The sequence below is a fragment of the Mytilus trossulus genome, chromosome 8 (assembly GCF_036588685.1).
Source record: "Mytilus trossulus isolate FHL-02 chromosome 8, PNRI_Mtr1.1.1.hap1, whole genome shotgun sequence".
Taxonomy (NCBI): Eukaryota; Metazoa; Mollusca; class Bivalvia; order Mytilida; family Mytilidae; genus Mytilus; species Mytilus trossulus.
The window spans coordinates 8027015-8048032 of record NC_086380.1 but is presented as its reverse complement, the minus strand read 5'-3'; the positions used below and the strand labels follow the sequence as shown (position 1 = coordinate 8048032).

At 31.3% G+C, this 21018-nt stretch overlaps 1 protein-coding gene and 1 long non-coding RNA gene across 3 annotated transcripts; one reads left to right on the top strand and one right to left on the bottom strand.

Moving 5' to 3' along the window:
• Positions 1–934: 934 nt before the first annotated feature.
• On the bottom strand, positions 935–19814 carry LOC134728222 (T-box transcription factor TBX2-like). Of its 2 annotated transcripts, none has more exons than XM_063592753.1 (5): positions 19284–19814; positions 16251–16518; positions 11413–11636; positions 9291–9463; positions 935–2723 (listed from the first exon to the last, which is right to left on the bottom strand). In XM_063592753.1, the coding sequence occupies exons 1-5, from the start codon at positions 19622–19624 to the stop codon at positions 1663–1665; spliced, it is 2067 nt and encodes a 688-aa protein (XP_063448823.1). In that variant the 5' UTR covers positions 19625–19814; the 3' UTR covers positions 935–1662. The 2 variants fall into 2 exon arrangements, with proteins under 2 accessions (XP_063448823.1, XP_063448822.1); XM_063592752.1 differs by having other exon boundaries at positions 16242–16518; positions 19284–19813.
• On the top strand, positions 4002–6247 carry LOC134728223 (uncharacterized). The gene is made up of 2 exons (XR_010108779.1): positions 4002–4550; positions 6037–6247. It is a non-coding gene; the product is annotated as an uncharacterized LOC134728223 (long non-coding RNA).
• Positions 19815–21018: the final 1204 nt, after the last annotated feature.

Here is a 21018-nt window from a genome sequence, read left to right as displayed (position 1 = left end):
CAATTAGCAAAACTCTTACGGCATAGTCAGGTATAATAGGCCTCGAAATGGCAAATATAAAACATTTCAAACGAGAAAACTATAAACAGTCAAATTTATGTACAAAATAAATGAACAAAAAAAAAACGATAAAAAGCAACATTCGACAACTCTGGACTTTGGACAGGCACATACAGAATGTGTCGGGGGTAAAACCATTTTGTCATAATGCAACATTAGAACGAATAATTAAAATCTGTAGAACAAAACTCATTAGATGGATATAAATAGAAACACAGCAAAATAACAGACTGGACGTGAAAGGGTACTTATACATCCCAACAACAAAAAGAAATGAAGTACAGTTTTAAAAGTACTCGTAGTTACTGACAGCCAGTTAAAAGCCAAAACTTATACAAAATAAATCAAAGATTATGTTTGTTTTGTTTGCTCACCCAACTTTTGTTGTCAAAGACCACAAGATCATCTTTTAAATGTAAATAGAGCAATAATAAATCGAACGATCATGTCTCAAGTATAAAGTTGTTTTTTTAATTGTTGGTGTAGCCGGAATATATTTAAAATCGACGACCAATCTCAACTGAAGGGTATACAATATGGCAATTATAGATTGCCCGGATGTTAGCAACAAATAAAATGTTATTAAAGGCAACAGTAGTATACCGGTGTTTAAAGGCATAAAACAATTCTGGGTTTCAAACAGAAACCGAGGGAAACACGACAACCCTAATTAAAAACAAAGAAACACTGGGCACACAAAAGTGCAACAAAAACAAACGCTAACAAACATAGAAACGAACCATTTGATACAAAAACTGCCTGGCATATTCCTGACTTAGTATATAACATTTCAAGAAAATATGGTGGGCCGAACATGAAAGACGAATATGTTCACGTTCTATTTTGTTCAACAACAAAAAAAGACTATAAAAAACTATATTCTATAATTTTAATATTTTATTTGTTTCTCTGTTTTGATTATCAGAATGCAGAAATACAAACATAATAACAATTATCACAACATCATAATAAATAATTTTACACATATACATTTCTTTTTTTCCTATTTCTTAATTTTTTCCACATTGAGATAATCTGGATTAAACATCAATATTTTGCACAACATTTAATTCTCATCTTTATGTTGTCCAAAAGGAAATATTTTCCGAGAATATGATTAAAACTTGCAGAAAAATGTACCTGTAAACTGAATGAAGAAAGAAATATGATTATTTGTATATAAAAATGACCAGATATTGCTAAAGAAAACGTTTAAAAATTTGCGTAAAATGACTAGAGAAAAAAGGTTTTCACCTTAGTAACATAGCACATCCTGATCATTGTTGTCGATTTTCTTTCAAACTTGAAAATCTTGAATTAACATTACAAAAGGAACCTGAATAATAAATTATACACGTATGTAATTGCGAAATATGATTACCTATAGCATAAAATTGGATTTTCAATCATACTAGCACTAAATTCGGGCACCTGCAGGAGGTTTGTAACAGAAACTGTACACATAGCACTGTTAATTTTCATGTTCGATTTTGTTTCTGATTTAAAGTAGTTAAATAATTTTTGATTTGACCAGAAAACGATAACAAACAAAAGTGATTGATAACAATACTGTAAAATAAAAAACAATTTAAAATGTAAAGATTAATGCACATCGGCCATTGATCGTTCATGTGATTCCATTCTTTTTCTGTCCAGTACATTAAGCATTCTTTCCATGTGTCTCAGTTCATTATTAGGATTTGAAGAACTTGACATTCCTTGATAGGGCAAACGATGGCCTATAGGACTGCGTGGTCGAATAGGCGAAGGTCGACTAATACCACTTCCTTCTGCCTCGTTTCTAAGTTGACTACCGGGACCGGAAATCGGTGATGTACTAGGCACAAATGTTTTTGATGACTGTAATGAATACGGTGAGTATCTTGGACTAGTGCGTGAAGGAAAGATAGGTCCCACAGTTGTGTTTGATACTTGATTTGGAGATAAAGCACCTCCTCCGTTTAATTCAGAATTAAGACTAGAATAACTTTGTGATAACATGTGATTTTGTAATGTCAGTTGATTTAGTGTAGACAGAGCATGCGCGTGCGAATGACTTGGTGACAAATGACCCATTTCTGAATGTCTAGAGGTAGGAATAAACGGCAGCTGTAAACCTGGTGGTAAAGAAGGGTTTCCTGGTAACAACATCGGACTAAGCGAGTACGGCATTCCGGATGACGAAGACGAATATGGATAGAAGAACGGAAACATTGAATGAGAAGCTGATGGTTGCACTATTGTCACATTTGGGGGACTAGAAAAATCTTTCGACAAGAAATGATGACTTGATCCATGATGCCGTGATACCACGGGACTGTTTGGTGATCTACTCTTAGTTGGAGAATCTATTTTCGAGTCTGTTTCTGAATTGTCACTTTGTACGGATTTTGTTGTTCTTTCCACACTCATTGATGGCGATACTGTTCTTGAAATTGTTTGATTTTCTCTCCCGTGATCAACTAATTCGTGTGGTCTATACAGAGCTTTTGTAACGGGTGTCCTGTTTTTACACATTTCTTCATGACCAGCGTCAGATTCCCCTTCGCTCTCTGAAGTTCTCAATTCAATGCGTTCAGTTTGTACTTGTGCTTTTTCTTTAAATTCCAATTCCTTGTGAGTTTCAGTTTCAGAGGCTTTTGACTTTTCCTTTACCATTGTATCTATAGAATTGAAAAAAATTATGTCAAAATATGTTGCAAATATTATTGTATACACTAGTAAGCGTGCATAAATACGTATACCATGTAATAAACAGACGTCAGTAAGTCCATACGTATACATTTTTGTCAAAAACTTGATTAATCTCAAAATTTGTTGGCTGTTTGGATTCTATTTAATGTATAAACATCAAATTAAAGCATTTAATCATTCTAGTCGCCTCTAATCATATATGTTAAGATATTCTCAAAGACACTTCATTACAAATGTAAACTTCTCTGATATACGAATGCCTTTATCTATAGTATCTATATACATTAAACTTTTAAATGCCTATTTCGAAGCCGGGTGTTAACTAATGTCAAAAGCTTGCAAGTGATATGATAGAGAAAGTCAATTTATAAATTAGATTACATAAGCTTCGATCGTTCATCGTTAAAACTAGCACCTACGTTGTTAGTAGGTTCCGGAAAAACAGGGGTTTACCGTGTTTGGTTTATGATAAAGGAACACGACTGCAAGATTTATAAAATGAACAGCAAAGTTTGTATAGAACTTGTATACATTGAATCCTAATTATCACCGATTAAAGGATTGTCAGAGTTTTGATTCGAACCACTTTACTCAATACCACAGTGTTCTAAAGTTAAGCCTTTTATCAGGGATAATACGTTAACGTTCGATAACTTTGTAAAGAAAAACTCTGACCACTATGCCTGTTTGTTGTAAGTCGTCTTCAAAAAGTCAAACAAAGATAAGAAACTGAACTGTATCTTTTAAATAATGGGTTAAATGATACCAATTTTCTTAGGTGAAAAGCGCGCCATAAAGTTAAAGAGAGACAAAAAATCATGTTATAAATGTTGATAAGTGCAACAAACGATATTTCCATCTTTTTTCAAACATGTAAATGCCTAATCTACATATCAATCAAATAAACAAACTGAAAGATACAGCATCTTTGGCGAGCCAGCCTGGCATCAGTTGAGCGTTTTTAAGTATTATGTATTAGAAGGCTTGTAAGAGCTCACGTCAGACGCTGAAGACCAGACAAGAACGTACAAGATATTTGTAGACATCTTGGTACTATGTAAATCCAGAGTGTGTGTAACCATGTTGAGGCAGACGATAAGAATCGGACGATAGTATCGTCTTGTCAGTAAGTGTGGAGACTATGACAGTCATAACTAGATATTGTCAAAAAATGTATTCATCTAGTATAATTATATCGCCACACAAGTCGTAAGATTGATAATATATTACAAAGATACAGTGGGAAAGCCACGGATCGATTCTGCGCCTCCTTCCATATGACGTAAAGGCCAGAAAATCAAGGGCGACAATCCCGATTTTTCATAGAGGGCGACAGTATCGCGCCATCGCGGCAATTTGTTTACATCGTGTACGTGTGATTTTTCGAGAAATTTATCATTAAAGACAATTAAACTTGTGTCATTTCATCATCAATTAGTTATATAGGTAAGTTTTACAGGTGACCATGCTATTTTTTCTTCTTAGAAGATTTTATTTACAAGAAACGAACATCTGAAAATGGCAAGTGACGTTGTTAATTTGGAAGATAAAAATATGGCGGGTGTTTTCCCCTTCTGAAAATAACTGACACATTTGCATCCTATTGGCTATTTAAATATAACATGACCAAAAATAGTATCTATGATGATAGGAGTCCCTAAATATTTGCATAAATACCCATCACTCCGTGTCAAATTGTAACTGAGGCTGCGAAAAGGAAGCACATAAATCGACGCCATTTTTCAACAGATTAAGGTTTCTGAGCTCACGAAATCCTAGTATTATTACTTTTAATGGTAAGTAGAAAGATATGAATACCATCCATAACATAATTTATTGATCTGATCGGGTTATGGCTACATGTTTGCCTTTTTTCGATTCTGAAATCCAGTAAATTTCCGTAGACCACATGTAAATTAACGCCCCTTTTCCAGCGGTGAGACTTCAATTTGAATAAAACTTCAATTTTGGCATGTCAATGTTAGCATTTAAATTTTAATTAAAGTTTTACAGTTGTGTAAAGCATTTGTGTTGATTTGTTTGGTTGTCTCGAATAGTAAAAAGGTTAACATTTTTATTTTTGAACCCAAAAAGTGTGACAAAAATCACAAAAAACAAACAAAATAAAAATAAAGGAAAAAAATTACTAACCCCAGGATAAAGTGGGTTCCAACTATATGTCCCCATTCAAATGCATTGATCGTCCCCCAAAAAGACAGATTCAAATCCCTGGAACCCTATCCCTGGATCTGCCACTACTAAAGGAACAAAAATAGAGAAAATTTACCATGAAATAAGGAAAAAATAGAGCAAATGACATGCTAGTCCAAATAATTATGAAGTCTGACAAGACTACTTTTTTTCTGGGACGACTTCCTATGTATCCCAGAAAAAAATCTAAATATTCCTAGCAGCAAGCCAGAGGTCTGGTCATAATCATTTTGAACTATTGATGTGCTAATTTATATATTGAGGAAAGAGAAATTATGGACAAAAAGTATAAAAAAAAATAGAGACAAATGAACTTAAGGATTAAATGATAAAGAAATGCAGAATACCCCATCCAGACCCTTGTCTATGCGAACAACAGTACTATTATTTTTGTTGAATAGTGCATATGGGCATGTAAAATATATTTTAAAGATTTCAGGTATATGAAATATTCACCAGTAGGAAAGTATAAATTCGGTCCCTCCTTCCATGCTAAAAAAAAAATTATGTGATTTATTGTTGAATTTTATTGCCACCTTCAGTATTGGCTAGGTGTTGTGGCCAGGTTTTATTGGCGTTGGATACATTTATTATCAATTACTGGTATGAAGAATTAAAGATATGAATGATTGAATGAAAAGTTATCTTTTAAATAACAGATACCTGTAAGATAATTTAATGTTGCATATTATGTTATACTTCATTTAAACATCTATCAAAAAGGTTGATATGTTATTATGGTGATGAATTTTAGATACTAAGTAAATGAATTTATATTAAGTAGAAAATTTCTCCAAACATCTGTTGGTGTGTATAATTATTACCTTTTCTAGAGGACCTTTTTCGGGACGTCTGGATTTGGTATTTTTTTGCTCAGGATTTCGGGATTGATCCTTCAGATTCCAGTATTTCCTTTCAACATTTTTTTTTTAAATTGGGAACTCAGAAGATCATGTTTTTGTCAGTAGACAATTCAAATATATTATAATTTACCGATCATATAGCAACTCTAGAGAAGTTTGAAATTATATTCATTTGATAATATCATCTGCATAAATTATATATTTTCAGATAACAATAGGAATAAGAAGAGCAGGATTTCTATATTGAGGATTTACATGTATGGGACAGAGGACTATTTGACTTGATTTTACTTTAAAAAACTTTTTAATTTTAACAATAGTTCTCCTTAATTGTTTAAAATACTTTTTACATATTTTTCATTTTAACATTTTTTTTATGACTGTATTTATTCATTATTTAATAAACTTTTATTACTAAACATTTTTATATTTTCAAATATACATACAATGTGAAACACTCCACCATTTTATATTGATAACGTGGGGTAAATGTACACGAGACACTATGCTGTTGCAATACAATATTACTAAATGTCATTGAAAAACCTGAGATTCATTGATGCAAAGCTAGCATATTCATACGGCCCCCCTTTCATAGGAAAAAAATGGTTGATTAAATAGGGAATCACTGGAGCGGGCCCCTCTTAAGTTAGTCAGCAGCAGCAACCCCCCGCACCCCCCCCATAGAAAAAGTTCTGGATGTGTCACTGGTATCAGACATATACATGTATGTACTGTAGTATTTTGAGACATAAGAAAAATAAAAGATATAAAAAGTTAAAATGATGGTCTTTTATTCTTTATAAGGTTTGAATGACTTAAATGGAAAGTTTCTAGAATTGTTCACTTCTCGTAGACGTAGTGAGGTCTCTCAGGTGGCCTATCATAACATGACCTTTCACTGTTTTGCTTCCATGTAGATTTCAAAGTGTGGTAACCCCTGCACCTAAATAAATCATTTTCAGTAGATACACATCTCTTTTTTCAGACTTTTTGATGAAAAGTTTAAACTAATATACAAATTAGAAAAAAGAAAACTGATCAACTTGAACCCACAACATATAATTGATCTCGGGTGCTCTGGAAGAGTTAGCAGATCCTGCTCCTTGTGTAGTATTATGAATGAGATGTCTATGTGCCCTTTTCCTAGATATGTAAACACATGATTTTGGAAATTATTGCAATTGTGTGCTTTTAGAATGGAATAAAATGTCAATGAATGTGTGGAAAGGTATTCTATTGCAGAAAAATCAGCACACAGATATAGGAATGGTATGATTCTTAATAAACTATATATCCTGTGTCCAAGATTTGTTTTCCTGTAGATTGGTGTAAAATGAAAATGTGGGTCAAGCAGTTATATCAATGCAACAAAACAGGATCACCAAAATCAGAGTGAGACATTCATATACCATTTTTAAAGTAGACCTTGGAAGTGATAGCATTTTGTTAATGCTTTAAATGGTCATATACATGTAGCTCTAACATGTATTAAGAATTTGATGTACTAGGCATTGTGAATTCCTATTGAATGTTAAACTCAAGTTCTCAAGAGTTAAATATGCCCCAGGGCCCAGACACACTCAAACATGAATAGTCAGTAGTCACAGTGTACATCAGGTTGCTTGATAAGCATAATAAGGACAGACATTTATAAACATGTGTGAGTGTTAACTTCCCACTTTCCTAGTATTTTTTATATAAACAAGAACAAAATATGAAAATTATTGATGCATCAGTAGTAGGCAGGCAATATTTGTTGATTGGTACATGTACTTTTTAAAATTGACAAGTTGAAACATTTCAGATTTATAATAATTTACAGAATCAAAGAATGACTGTAACCATTACCCTAAAAATTGGCTTGAAACAAAGACTACCTGAGTGCTTACACTTTGCAACTTTTGCATGCTTATTCAGACAACAACTTTTGACTTAACTGATTTTTTGTTGTTGAAAAAAGGGGGGTAGGTCTACTTCCAAACAATGGAAGTTATTTATATGGACAAATTCGTTCATAGATTAAACCAGTTTCAATGTACTACATAAATCTCGCCCATAAATGTGTTATACATCAGCAGCATAATTAAATAACTACAGAAAATGTGATACGAGGAGTTCGAGCAACTTGTAAACATCAACAAATGACGGTGTCGAGCCTTCCACCACTCAACATTTTAAGTAAAATATATTTAAAATCCTGAAAACATCATCACCCTTCGTTGTCTCAATCAATTTTGTGCTTAAAATCTGTAAAATATGACATAATTTGCTTGATTTTGCACCGAAATAACTCCCAAAACGTCTGAAAAATGTTGAATTTTGACCTCCGGTTGAAGTATTTATTATGTAAACAAGACTCAGAGTGACGGGGAATCCTGTACATAGTCATGTGCCCATATGTTTCTAGGTCACATTTATTTATATCTCGACCAATGAAAAGCTTTAGGATGCATTTGTGTCAGTTGTTTGTAGTCGTGGGGATTACCCGCGGTTTTTTGGAAATCAACGGAGGTAGTCTTTTGGTTTATCATATTTCAGTAACGGAGCACTTATTTGAATACCGAATTTGGCAGTCGTGTGACAAAATCTATTCTAATGAAAAATTAAACTCAAATACTGATGGATGATAAGTTGTTTTAATAGATTTATTGTCTGAAGCACAGGCTACGTTTTTGTTTACACGCTGGTTACAGCGCCACCTCAAAATTTTTAGATTATGTCCCCTTTCCCGCCGGACTACCGGAAGTAGCTCTTCAATGTCACTGGCTTTCCCACTGATACCAACTTGACGAAGCAATTTTCACGGTAAATTAATGATAAAACGGTAAAATATTGATAGGAATGCGACAAAGAAAGGGGGTGGATATGTTATAAAGATGGGTGTTAAACTAGCACGATTTACTATTGTGTTAAGTGTTGAATCATTTAATAGGCTTTTAAAAGGTTGACATTTATCATTTTAAGGCTTTCATCTACCACCTTCTGTGGCATACAAATCAAAATTAAAATTAATTTCTTTTATAAATAAATAATTTAAAGCAAAACACCTTCCAGTTTAATTGAAATGAAGTTTTAAATGGGTGCTTGGTTACAAATAAATTATTCCTCTTTAATTTAAAAGTTATTCTTCATCAATTTAATATTTAATAGAAAACGAATGTTTAATTGGTCTAGTACTTCGTTAATTGTTTGAGTTGAATGTAGAAAATCAGAACTAATTCAACGTTTCTTGAGGTTTCTGCTGTCAATATGACAAGCCTAGTTGAAAAAAAAGTTGTTCACTTCATCTTTTAGATAGTGTCAACATTTTCACTCAAGTACTTTCGTCTACGGTTCAAGTGTTTATTTAAAGAATATTACTAGCTTGTTTTATATAAGAAGGCGCCGAATGATAATTTATATCCCCGCCTTATTGTTTACACAATTAAAAGAGAGAGTAAATCCAGTGTAAACGCATACCTTGTGGTAAAGTTGGCAAACAAGTCGATGTCTCTTTCTCCTCCATTTTTTCCTCGACGTCATCATCAACGCAGATGTCAGCGTCTTCGTTGTCATCTTCCTCACTATGAGTGTCGTCTGCGGTGTGAGAAGTGTCCACGTGATGTTGGCTTGTAGAGTGAAGAAGCATTCGCCTGAAAAGTAATTAAACTCGTTATAAGTTTTGAATAATTAAAAAACGTTTAAAGAATTTATAAACAACTTTAATATGATAAACGAATCTATACTTAAAATAACACAAGCTACATCTTTATGGTACAGACTCGTGGCGCGACTACAAAATTGAAAGTCTTAGCAACGTCGGAATGCCTCAAGAGCCTACAATAAACACATATAGAGTCTGTCACCCCGAATGGCGCTACATACATATAAATATAGACACATCCTTCCACAATAAAGAGATAGACTTTTGTTAATCCTTTATCAAACAAACACAAAGTTTTCACTTTATTTTAGATGAATATCTAATGGTAGGTGACGGTACTATGTGCTAAGTATGTTAGAGGTATTTGTTTGGACCATATTAATGATCCTCCAGAAGAGTTTACTTTCATTCATGAAATACTTAAGCAAAGTGTTATCTTCAATCCATATACATTAACGCCAGCTTTAATCTAACTTCTACTATGACCATTACTCAATGTGTCTAATACACAACACGATTTATGATATTTTATCCTGACATTTTTTTACGTGAGTAATCGAGTGCACCACACTCTGGTAGCACGTCATAGGATATTTCAAAAATAAATTTGTGATTTTGTTTAGATTCTACCAAACACCTTGAGAAAAATTAAAACGAGAGAAAAGGAACTATCAAATTGAATGTATATTCTGTTCTCTTTTAAATGATTATTTGTTGTATGACTTATAGGTCCAAATGGCCGGCCATTGATATGTCTAATTTTAACAGCTTATTAATATATTGTAAAATACATGTCACAATAATAAAAAAAAAATGATATTGCTTTCGTATATACAATCTATCCGACTATTCATAAAATTTAGCTTCACATGAGAAATGGTAAATTAAGTCTGTTTAGAAATGATTATAAAGAACAAAAAAATCGGTGAACAAATAAGGTATAAATTTGACAAAACTACAACTGGGTAAAAAAAGTTATTATAAAATGAATGACAGAAGCTTTAATATTAAAAATATGAATAAAAACAACTCGAAAACTTAATCCCTATATGATTTATAATTTCATTCATTTAGGATTTCACACATTAAACCTTAATAGACAATATTAGTCACTGACATCTCCAATATCGAAAAAAATCGCCAAACACAAAATACAGTTTTGTTTTCATGTGATGTATTTGACAAGCAAATTAAATAATTTGAGAGGATATTAATTAGTTACATTAACTTATCAAGAAATTTGAGTGCCAATTTCTCTTCATAAAAATCCATTTTTGCAAACAAATAATGAAGATTTTATGGCATAGTGTTGCTGTACTTGTGTAAACTGGTTTCAGTGTCATGACTATCAAATTGTTATGGAATAAAAGTGAAAAAATAATTCATTATTAATAATAGATCATAATTACACGAAACTATATCAATTTTATGGAAAATGAAAGAACAGATTCATTAATCAAATTTTTAAAACAAATTTTAGTTTTAAAAGGTATTCGATAAAGCAAACCGATTCATTGCAAAGTAGTTCGTGCATGTAGGTTATTTTAGGGGAAAGTAGAAACTTGAGTTTGGGGAGAGAGACATTAAATTCAACTTACAAGAAAGAATAAAGCTGACATCGTGACAATAGAAAAAAAAGAAGAAATTACATTGAAACTACATTGAAAAAAGACTGGAAGAATTAAAAAGTATAACATTGAAGCTTGATTTTGAAACAAATAAAGGCCAAAGAAAGTCCAAACAGTCCAATATAAAACAATTTAAGCTTGTGGTTGAACGGAATACAAGTAATTCTGAATGTATACCAATGAAAACTAAAATCATCCAAACAAACCTCTCTCTCTCTCTCTCTGCAGACTTCTACCTGATCCTTCTTTCTTGCATAAATATGACTCTAACACACACACATACACACATATGTATACAAAGACTACTTACTTTTTCTCCCTTTTTCCGCCACCAGTGTCTCTGAATCCTTTGGCAAATGGGTTATGATTTATCTTCAGCTGAGTAATCTTTTCATTTTGGTAGGCTGTAACAGCAATGAATTCTGTTTCTTTGAAGACATACGTTCGGAAAGCTGAGTATGGTAACTTCAGAATGTCGTTGGCTCTGACCAAGTGAAATCGAGGCTGGTACTTGTGCATGGAGTTCAAGATTGTCTGTATAACAAAAATGTTAAAAATTAGAATTGATGAAAGGGAAATAATTATTTCGAATAGATTAGATGTAATTTGTACTACTGCTTTGATACATACATGCTATACCCAAACTATATTAAAGTTTCTTAAAAATGTATATTTATAACGCTGACATATTGAAAAACAGACAAACACTAGTAATTTTGGGGCCCTTTATAGCTTGTTGTTCGGTGTGAGCCAAGGCTCCGTGTTGAAGGCCGTACTTTAACCTATAATGGTTTAATTTTTAAATTGTTATTTGGATGGAGAGTTGTCTCATTGGCACTCACACCACATCTTCCTATATCTAAACACAGTCTAAAACACTGAAAATGACAAGACCACAAACAATTTCAAAAGCTTGAACAATGTCATTCACGTGAGGTTAAAGTATATTTTCGACATGGTTTATTTGCAGTATGGGGAGGGTGCCAAACTTAGTAAGAGGTTGATTTAAGATGCGAGTATGCCATCTTTGAATTTATTACAAAATGTATCAAGAAAAAAACATAACCCTTGTGCTTGTACAATTATTTTAAGTACTGTCTATCAAGTATATTACATTACTATAAATCATATCTCAAGTAATTACAAATAGAATTTTGTTACTTTAATAATAATGACTTCCCCTAACACGTTTGGTGTCAATTTTCTGTGTTTCTTATAGACTATTACATTTTCTGGGTCCTTTTAACATATGTATTTCGTGTACTATTTAAAAATATAAGTATTTTCATATATTTTGTTTTAAACCTTGCCATTTTGGTAAAGGTAATAGAAAAAGCTTGTTTAATAATCTGTAACCAAAAGTATCTATATAGTTCCAAATTCAAAGTATTTTTTTATTTAAAAAAAATTAACAGTCCTCAAATCTTATTTATTGATTATTTATGATTTTCCTGATTCTTAATCATGTTTTCGTTTAATAATTCATTAACTTTATTATGGTGTCATGTTAAGAATTTTAAAATCATTTGCATGACTTGCTAAATATCAATGAAAACGTTAAATAATCTGAATTGACAGTACCCTCAGAGAAAAAAAGTTTGTTCATCTAAACAATAGCTAGAAAATCCATGACAAAATACAGCTAGAGATTGGATCAAGATAGAGAAAATTAGCGACAATTTCTATTAAAGCTGGCGCCATATTTGTGACGCAACACAATATCCATCCTTTCGGGTGCTAGCTTTCTATTTCTCTTGCTACACAGTGTGAAAAAGGTTTTGTTCAATAATTGCATAACAAAATATTTACACTATAATGTTTAATTTATCGGTTTAAAATCGCGTGAATTTCGTCTTTTATTGTGAAATTTGATTGGAGATTATTAAAAACTTTTTATCTTAATTATTCATATTGAAAATGTCAAATTTCTTTGAATGATTGCTAATTCTGAAATTAAATCCTTTAATTCTGATATATAAAGTGATGAAAATTGCAACTATAAATGTTTTAAAGATCAGATATGAATAAAAGGAGTTGTGCGGTATAAGTCAATGAGATGTAGCATGTTTGCCACTTCGTCAATAAAATCTGGGTGTGAGGTATGCTCTACACTGGCCGTCTGACGACTTCTTTCTAATTATTTAACAAAAATATAAGTAAATAGGCAAACTATCCACCAGTTAACTAGCTATTGGATAAGTTTAAGGTGCAATATTTAGCTGATAAATGTTTAATTATTAATAAATTAGGTTTACTATTAGAACCTCAAAACCCAGTTCAAACTCCTTTTTGAATTTTCGTCCATTCTCTAAAGGATGTGAAAATGGACACTTTTTTCCCTATTCCAAAATTCCCCTTTCTAATTTCAAGAACTCGTTTTAACTATATTTATATATAACAACTATATCTTGATAAATTTCTTCGTCAGATGTTATTAGACAACCGCACAGTGTTGGTCATCCGACAAATCGGCGACAAATTTGGACATGTACTATATTATTACGCTTGTAAAAACAAGTATATATAATTTATTAGCCTCTATATCATTTACAACATTAAATATAATGGCTTAGTAATAACTTGTATTTGATTATGTAATGTAAATAAAGGGAAAAGTGTGTTCCTTGTCAGATTTTGACCAAATTTTAGATAGATGACTGTTGCTAATTCATGGATAGATTACATTATTTCATTTGTTAGTGTCCAATATTGATAATAAAATTCAATTCCTGTCTATCAATTGCTCATGATATTAAATTGTAACATGTAACATTGGTAATTCATTACGAATAATTATTGTTAATGAGAACATAAAACATGATCAGCCTTATTTCAAAGAGAGGTTGGAAAAACGTCTTTTGTTTCAAAAACCTCAAAGTCAGCTAAGTTAAATGCGTTCAATGGGGTTTTTTTCCGCCATGGCCCATACGGGTTTGAAGAAACTGATCAAAATTCACATAACTGAAAGATTTAAGAATATTTTGAATTAAGATTTAATAGGGACAATTTAAAGAGTAGGAGATTAATTTGTTACTTCTGAATAATTTATCAGTCCGCTTCAAGTGTTTATTTTGACATATTTAAGACCATTTTAAAGTTTCCTCAATAAAAATAATCCACAAGAATTCAAACAAAATAATATCAAATCATCAAATGTCCACAAAAGAAAGAGATATGGATTATTATAATATCTATTATCCTCTAAAAAGGTGAGTTAGTGTAGTGACCATTGAACGTAAAAGACAAGTCAAATGTTTAAACAGAAATGTGATCCTGTTTGAACTGAGGGTTAATAGAGATATTTGGACGTTTTTCCGAACGCACCCTACAATTAGGGATCGTATTAAGGTGTATAATTTCAGTCCCTCTTTATATCACACCATGTTTCTCCACTGTTTAATTATAAAAAGGCCTGTAATTTTCTATTCAGAATTTTTGATGACCGTATCAATAGTCATAACTTTATCAAGAGATTTTCTGACAATTATCAGCACTAAAACATGTACTCGTATGACCAGAAATTAAAATTTTCGATTTTCTATTCATAAGATATGAAAAATATTGTACGAGCCTACAGGTCAATAGCTTTAAACATGTTATCGGCTTTTACACAGGAGTTTTGCTAGTGTTGATACCGGAGGGTTGGCTATCTATATAATCGACTTCCAATTTTAGAATATCAGAAATATACGTACAAAAAGTTTCGAATAAATAATAAATTCAACGATAAAATAATTTAGAAGCTAGAGTTATTTAATTCATTTTTGATGCTATCCCCTTTATGACCCTCATAGATTTTTTCAGCAAACATTGGCAGACTAATCATAGAGACTTGTGAAAAAGCGATGGTTTGCAATATAAATCATAAAGTTGCTATTGATTTGTAGTGGTTTTGATTTTATCATGAAACAACCTATGAAATACATTACGAGGGTATGCCGAGGTCCAACGCATCTTTCGAATGAAGTTTTACTTAAGTAATGAGCGTTGTAAGACCATAAATGTCACAAGTACAGATTTTATTTCATCTGAAATAGTTTTATTTTTGGTCGATCTAGTGAACAATAACACCAGTGCTATAGATCCTTCTCTAGTAATTTGGTGCTTATGTTTAAACCTATTCGGTGTTTTAAAATCAAAGCATTCTAACGTAAACATAGTTGTAAAATGTATTTGTACAAATTAGGTTACGCGTAAAGAGAATAGATTGTGCCGAGATAGCGCTTTACAAGTTTTTACAATAATATTCAATCGATCTATTATTATTAGGTGTTATGAATAATTTTTGTTCAAAGAAATGTTCTGAAAAACTATGATTTTATCATTTTAGGTCCAAATGTTGTAAAGCAGGGTGTAAAGTTATTTTAACAGAAGTGTAAAAGTTCTTTATTTTTAATTTGATCGGAATCGAGATAGGAACGAAAATTGAAATAAAACAAAGAGGAACATGTGTGTTTATCTAGGAGATCTTATGTTTTTACACCAATTTTTCCGGAGGATGTATCATCCGTAACAATTTTATTACATAAAAATCAAAAGTACTTGTTCGTAATTAAAAAGATAAAATGAGCCGCCAAATCAAATTTGACACATTTATCTGGAGGTGAAAATGATCACAGGTATGGTACCAACGAGGATGAGAAAACTGTTAAAGTTGATGACCATATGCTCTTTTCACACAAAAATTCGATAAATTAGGTTACGGTTACTAATGAACAAGTCTGATGTCACAGCAGGCAAAGTGTGAATAGACTTGCTGCATCAGTTGGAATTCTTCCTAATATTGTGTCTTATAACAAACAGCGTAAAATCGTATTTGATCAAATGAAAACAGTCTCATTAACACCCAATTTTGATCACAGTTGAAATGACAAGTAATGTATTCACCTTTTCGCACCTTATTTCGTTTAAAAACATCTGTCCAATTGATTGATAAATATAAATATATACTAATACAAGTTTTCCATAGGACATCAATTAACTACATCACAGGACAAATATGTTCGTCCAAAAGTATTTTGATATACAGAAATTCTGTATTATGACTACCTATCTTGAAGGCTTTACTTGTGTCCTGTGATGTTTTACGTTAATGACGTCATCAAGAGCACCTGATTTTGATTTGGTGGTAATACTTGCCGTACTTACAAAACCACTTTTGTCGGAAATGTTGTTTGACAATTTTAGTTTGTGGAAGTTGACGACTTTTTGCATCCATTGTTCTCCAGTGGCGGGAGAGTCCGGGTGGATGTACATCCGCTTTGGCATTTCCGGATCTGCCTTTCCAGCTACCATCCACCGACTATTGTGGAATTTATATCGACAATCATCAACGGCAACCAAGTCCATCAACAAAATGTATTTTGCACGTTTGTCTAAACCAGAAACTTTAACTTTGCATGGAGGAAACATTCTCCTAAAATTAAAAAAAGTATGAATATTAAGTTTGATTTGTTTTATAATGTAATAATTTTTGACTTACTTAGCTTGCAAAATGGTTGTAATTTTTTAAGTATAAATAATTTTTGATCTTATATTCATTTTATCTAAATATCAATGAAACCCAGGTTCGAAAAACTGTTTTTCTTCTGTTTGTGGTTCCCCCATTAACACAAAATATGCAAGTAATTTTAAGAATGGATTGCGTTAGAAAAACATATCTTTCATTCAGGCTAAACAAAATATTCCGTAAGATAAATATCTGTTTACAAATAAATGTAAATGCACGCATAAGAAAATATCTGAAGGTTTAAACTGAACTGGAGGACCTTTCAAACTTTTTCTACCAGTAGCAAAAACCCCGGTGTCGGGTAAATTGTATTTTGTCAACGATATCTTTGAACAATGTCAACCTTTGACCTAAACACAAGATACACTATGCATGAATTTTATTGAGGCGATAAACATTTATAAACAGTTGACTTGCAGGGTGTTTGTTTTTGGTAATGTTATTGTTTGTATTGATGGGATACATTGGTCGACCATCTTTTTCCTATAGGATGTCATCTTCAATGGACGGAAATACCGGTGCATTACAAGGCTTTTATCTAGATTAATGTGTTTCTCTTTAAATTAATTAAATTTTTTGTACTTTTTGCTAAGTGTTTGTCAAAATGAAGGCATGGGATTATTTCATTTGGATTTCTTTCTCAAGTAAAACAGATTAAGGATAGAGTTTATTAGCTAAATACTATATGCAAAATTTTAGTGAGAAAAAAAACACGTTTTGTTTATCCATGTTATCTATTAATTTAACTTGCAGTTTTTCAACATTGGTATATGTTTCGTTTCAAATCGCTTATAATGTGAAAGAAAGTGTAGTATAAATTGAAAACAGTGGAGAATTTATATTGTTTGCATTCAAATGTTTAACGAATAAATGTGTTTCAATAATGCATGTTTTCATGCACATAAGCATGTTTTGATGAACACCATAGAACACATGTACTAATAATAAATATTTGTACCGGTGTCATAAATTGTACAGTGATACTCAAGTATCAACATCGACACGATATACTGTTATAATCAGTCAATAACACTATACTATTTATTTTTCCCACTGCCAGGTTCATTACATGTTTACATATATCTACATAACATGCATTTCCAATCAGAATTAATTTATTTAATGCACCTTTTCCGGAGTTATCAGATTAAAAATTATCACTCGTATTAAATTCATTAGCGTCAACTAGAAAATTTATCTAAATAAATTTAGTCTATTTGCGCTTGTACTTAAAATATTAATTTCATATCATACTACGCGGGATAATTTACTCGAAGGCTGTAACTAAGATTTGTTTGCCTGTCGAATAGATTTAATTTAATTCTAATAAACCTAATATACCCCCTTAATAAGTGATGTAAGTTTCACCAATGATGCTGTGAAATGCTGATTACAGGGCCACACAATGTAGATAGACCCAGTATGACACTAAGCCTATATGGACTAAGGTACTGATAGTAGATATAGTTTCTAGTTAATTGAATTAAAATTTACTAGATCTGGGGATTTTTTATTATATCATCTGGTATAAATACGGCTAATATCGAATGACAAGGGTAATTAGGAAAGGGCTGGGGAAATCTGACGAAAACGGACAATTCTGGAGGCAACGCTAGTTAAACATGTGGTTAAAATTGCATTACATGAATATCTGTACCTCTGTGTAATGCTCATAATAAATATGAGAATATATTTATTGCAAAAGCAATTAGTTACCAATAATGTTTTTTCGAAATTATAAAGAATTGTTAAATATCAACAAAGCCATTTAGAACATAACAAAATATGTTTTAGCAATGAATTTTATGTTTTCTTAGGTATATTTTGAACTCTTCTAAAAAATACACCTATATAATTTATTTGCCATTTTCGTATTTAGATAAAAAGAAAATATTCAAGTGGAAGATTTTATTATCTTTGTTTATCTAAATTTTCAAACTAGTTCCCGTTATAAGAAGTCAATAAAAATAAATACATATGTTTTTGTATATAGTATTTAGAGGGACCTACAACATACATATTTTATTTTTGCAATATATTTAATATTTAAGAAGACACAATTTATCTAATGCGTTTTAGACTACTCTTATATTATTTTTTTGCGAATGAAAATTTATTACTTTCCTTGTAAAATATTTTGTTCTTTAACGCAGCCAAAAAAATATTACATGTACGAAAACATAGCTGTGAACTAATCATTACAGAATAAAGTAAATATTTACTTATGTTTTGTTATTCCGGAAGTTAATTCATTTATAATCAGAAGCTAGTTTGAAGCTTTACATGCATGCGCAATTAGAAATATGAGAAATATAAGAAATAAACAATTTTCCAAATAATGATAATAATACTTCACAATTTACAAAAATAGAGAAAGATGTTTATTTATAGGTTTAATGACTACCATTCGTTTTCAGTACAAGATGTAAACTGATAAATATAGACTACAAACCACAGTCTCAAGTTCTTAAGGCTAAAATAGGAAAGTAAATATTTACAATATTTTTTTATAGAAAATTCTTCGACTCTTTATAATAATCTTAACATTTAGTAAGACAATTTTGCGATATAAGTCGTACGTTTTGATGGGTTAACTATATATTAATCAAAGTAATATCTCAAATGCATGCATCAACAACAAAAAAACAAGTAAATATTGTTTATATAATTACCTTCCAGACTTGGTAATGACCATTTCGGTTCCAAGTTTATGAAACTGTTCCCAGAGATCCTTTCCTTCCAATTCGACTTTTGGGTCATCTTGGACTTCCGATTCTGGAGGTTCTAGACTCCTAATTGGTCTCTGATACAGAGGGTGCATTAAGTCTCCTGGGGATAGAGCAGACCGGGCCATACTCTGTTGTAACTTTGGAAACAAAGAAGCTGGCAGTCCAGAATGTTGAACGGATGGAAGATAATGTTGTTGAAGCAAGGATCCATAATCGGTAGGTCTGTGGAATATAAACGGATTATAAGCCATAGTCATTTCTGGATTGGAACCTTGATAAATCATTGAATTTAGATGTCAACAGAATGTTTTTAAAAGCAACGTTTCGAATAAATTTCACTAATTTGTCATTTCACAATTAAAAAACATTAACTTTTATGATTTAAAATGTCCATGAAAAATCTAAGTCCATTATAGAGAAAATCGCCAGATTGTGTGTTATCAAACTAGCCGAGGCATATTATTTGTTAGTCATTAAAGTGATATGTTTGCTAAATTATGATTGGTAAATGGAGATATAATTAACCAATGAAATCCGTGGATTTGAGTGGTTCATCTGTTACAAGGGTGGCCCGTCAGCTTGTCGCCAGCATAGTAAAATGTTTCAACAATGATGTGTTAATACGTCAAGAGAGCTGTGATTTACAGGCCTTAAGCTCCGCCTATTTGATCTCCTGTTACAGTGAAATGCTCACGGATAAATATTATTTTATTACAAGTATGTTTTTGTGTGGTAAAATATACACACACATTTTTCGTTTAGAATAGTACGGAAGGACTTGCATCTCTATAAATTATTTGAAATAGAATACGAACATTTTTTTTTAATAAAATGATAGTTTTATTAAAATGTAGTATATTTAGATATATCGCACTTAAACTCGAGCTCTTAGATAATATAAAAATACAGCATTAATTAAATGAATAGTTATACATTTTATAGGAAGATAAAAAAAAAAAAATAAAATAGTTTTACTATAATGGTTAATTTTGTGTTAAGATAAGCACATCTATATAAGAAAATTTCTACAAATATCTTTATTTATTATTTTTAATGATTATTTATGCAAGTCTGTCGGTCAGTCAAAGATGTTTCTTTGTAACTACCTGCATGCCGTGAATGTAACCATTATTTTTGTGCTGTTTCAAACTTAGAGTTTTAACATAAACAGTAGGATATTTTTTCAGCAACATTGTAATATTGAAAATACAGATAGTGTAACCTATTGTTGGGTATAGTCATGCTTACTATAAACAAGAAATTTACAATAAACAAAAAATTCACACAAAGATTTGCAACAATTTGATAGTAAAAAAATAATTTTAAGCACCGCCTTTAAAATATAAAAACCGTCAATTTGTTTATAAAAACATTGAAGGTGGGAATTTTACCCTTAAATTAATTATAATCGGATTTTATTTAAAATTTTGATAAAGTGTTACTTATATATCTTGATCTATAAGCCAATCAGTAAAACAAAAGTTAACAATAATAAAAGCCTTCTGAAGTGTATAGGCTTAATAAATAAATACACCACATCAGTGTAAGGTGTAACCATTCATTGTTATGTATTTTAGCCAGCTATCCATATATAGTCTCATGCCAATCTATACGGCGCCGTTAAATATCGGCTGAATGGATAATTTCACTGATTTTCATTTAACTAAACGATATATTC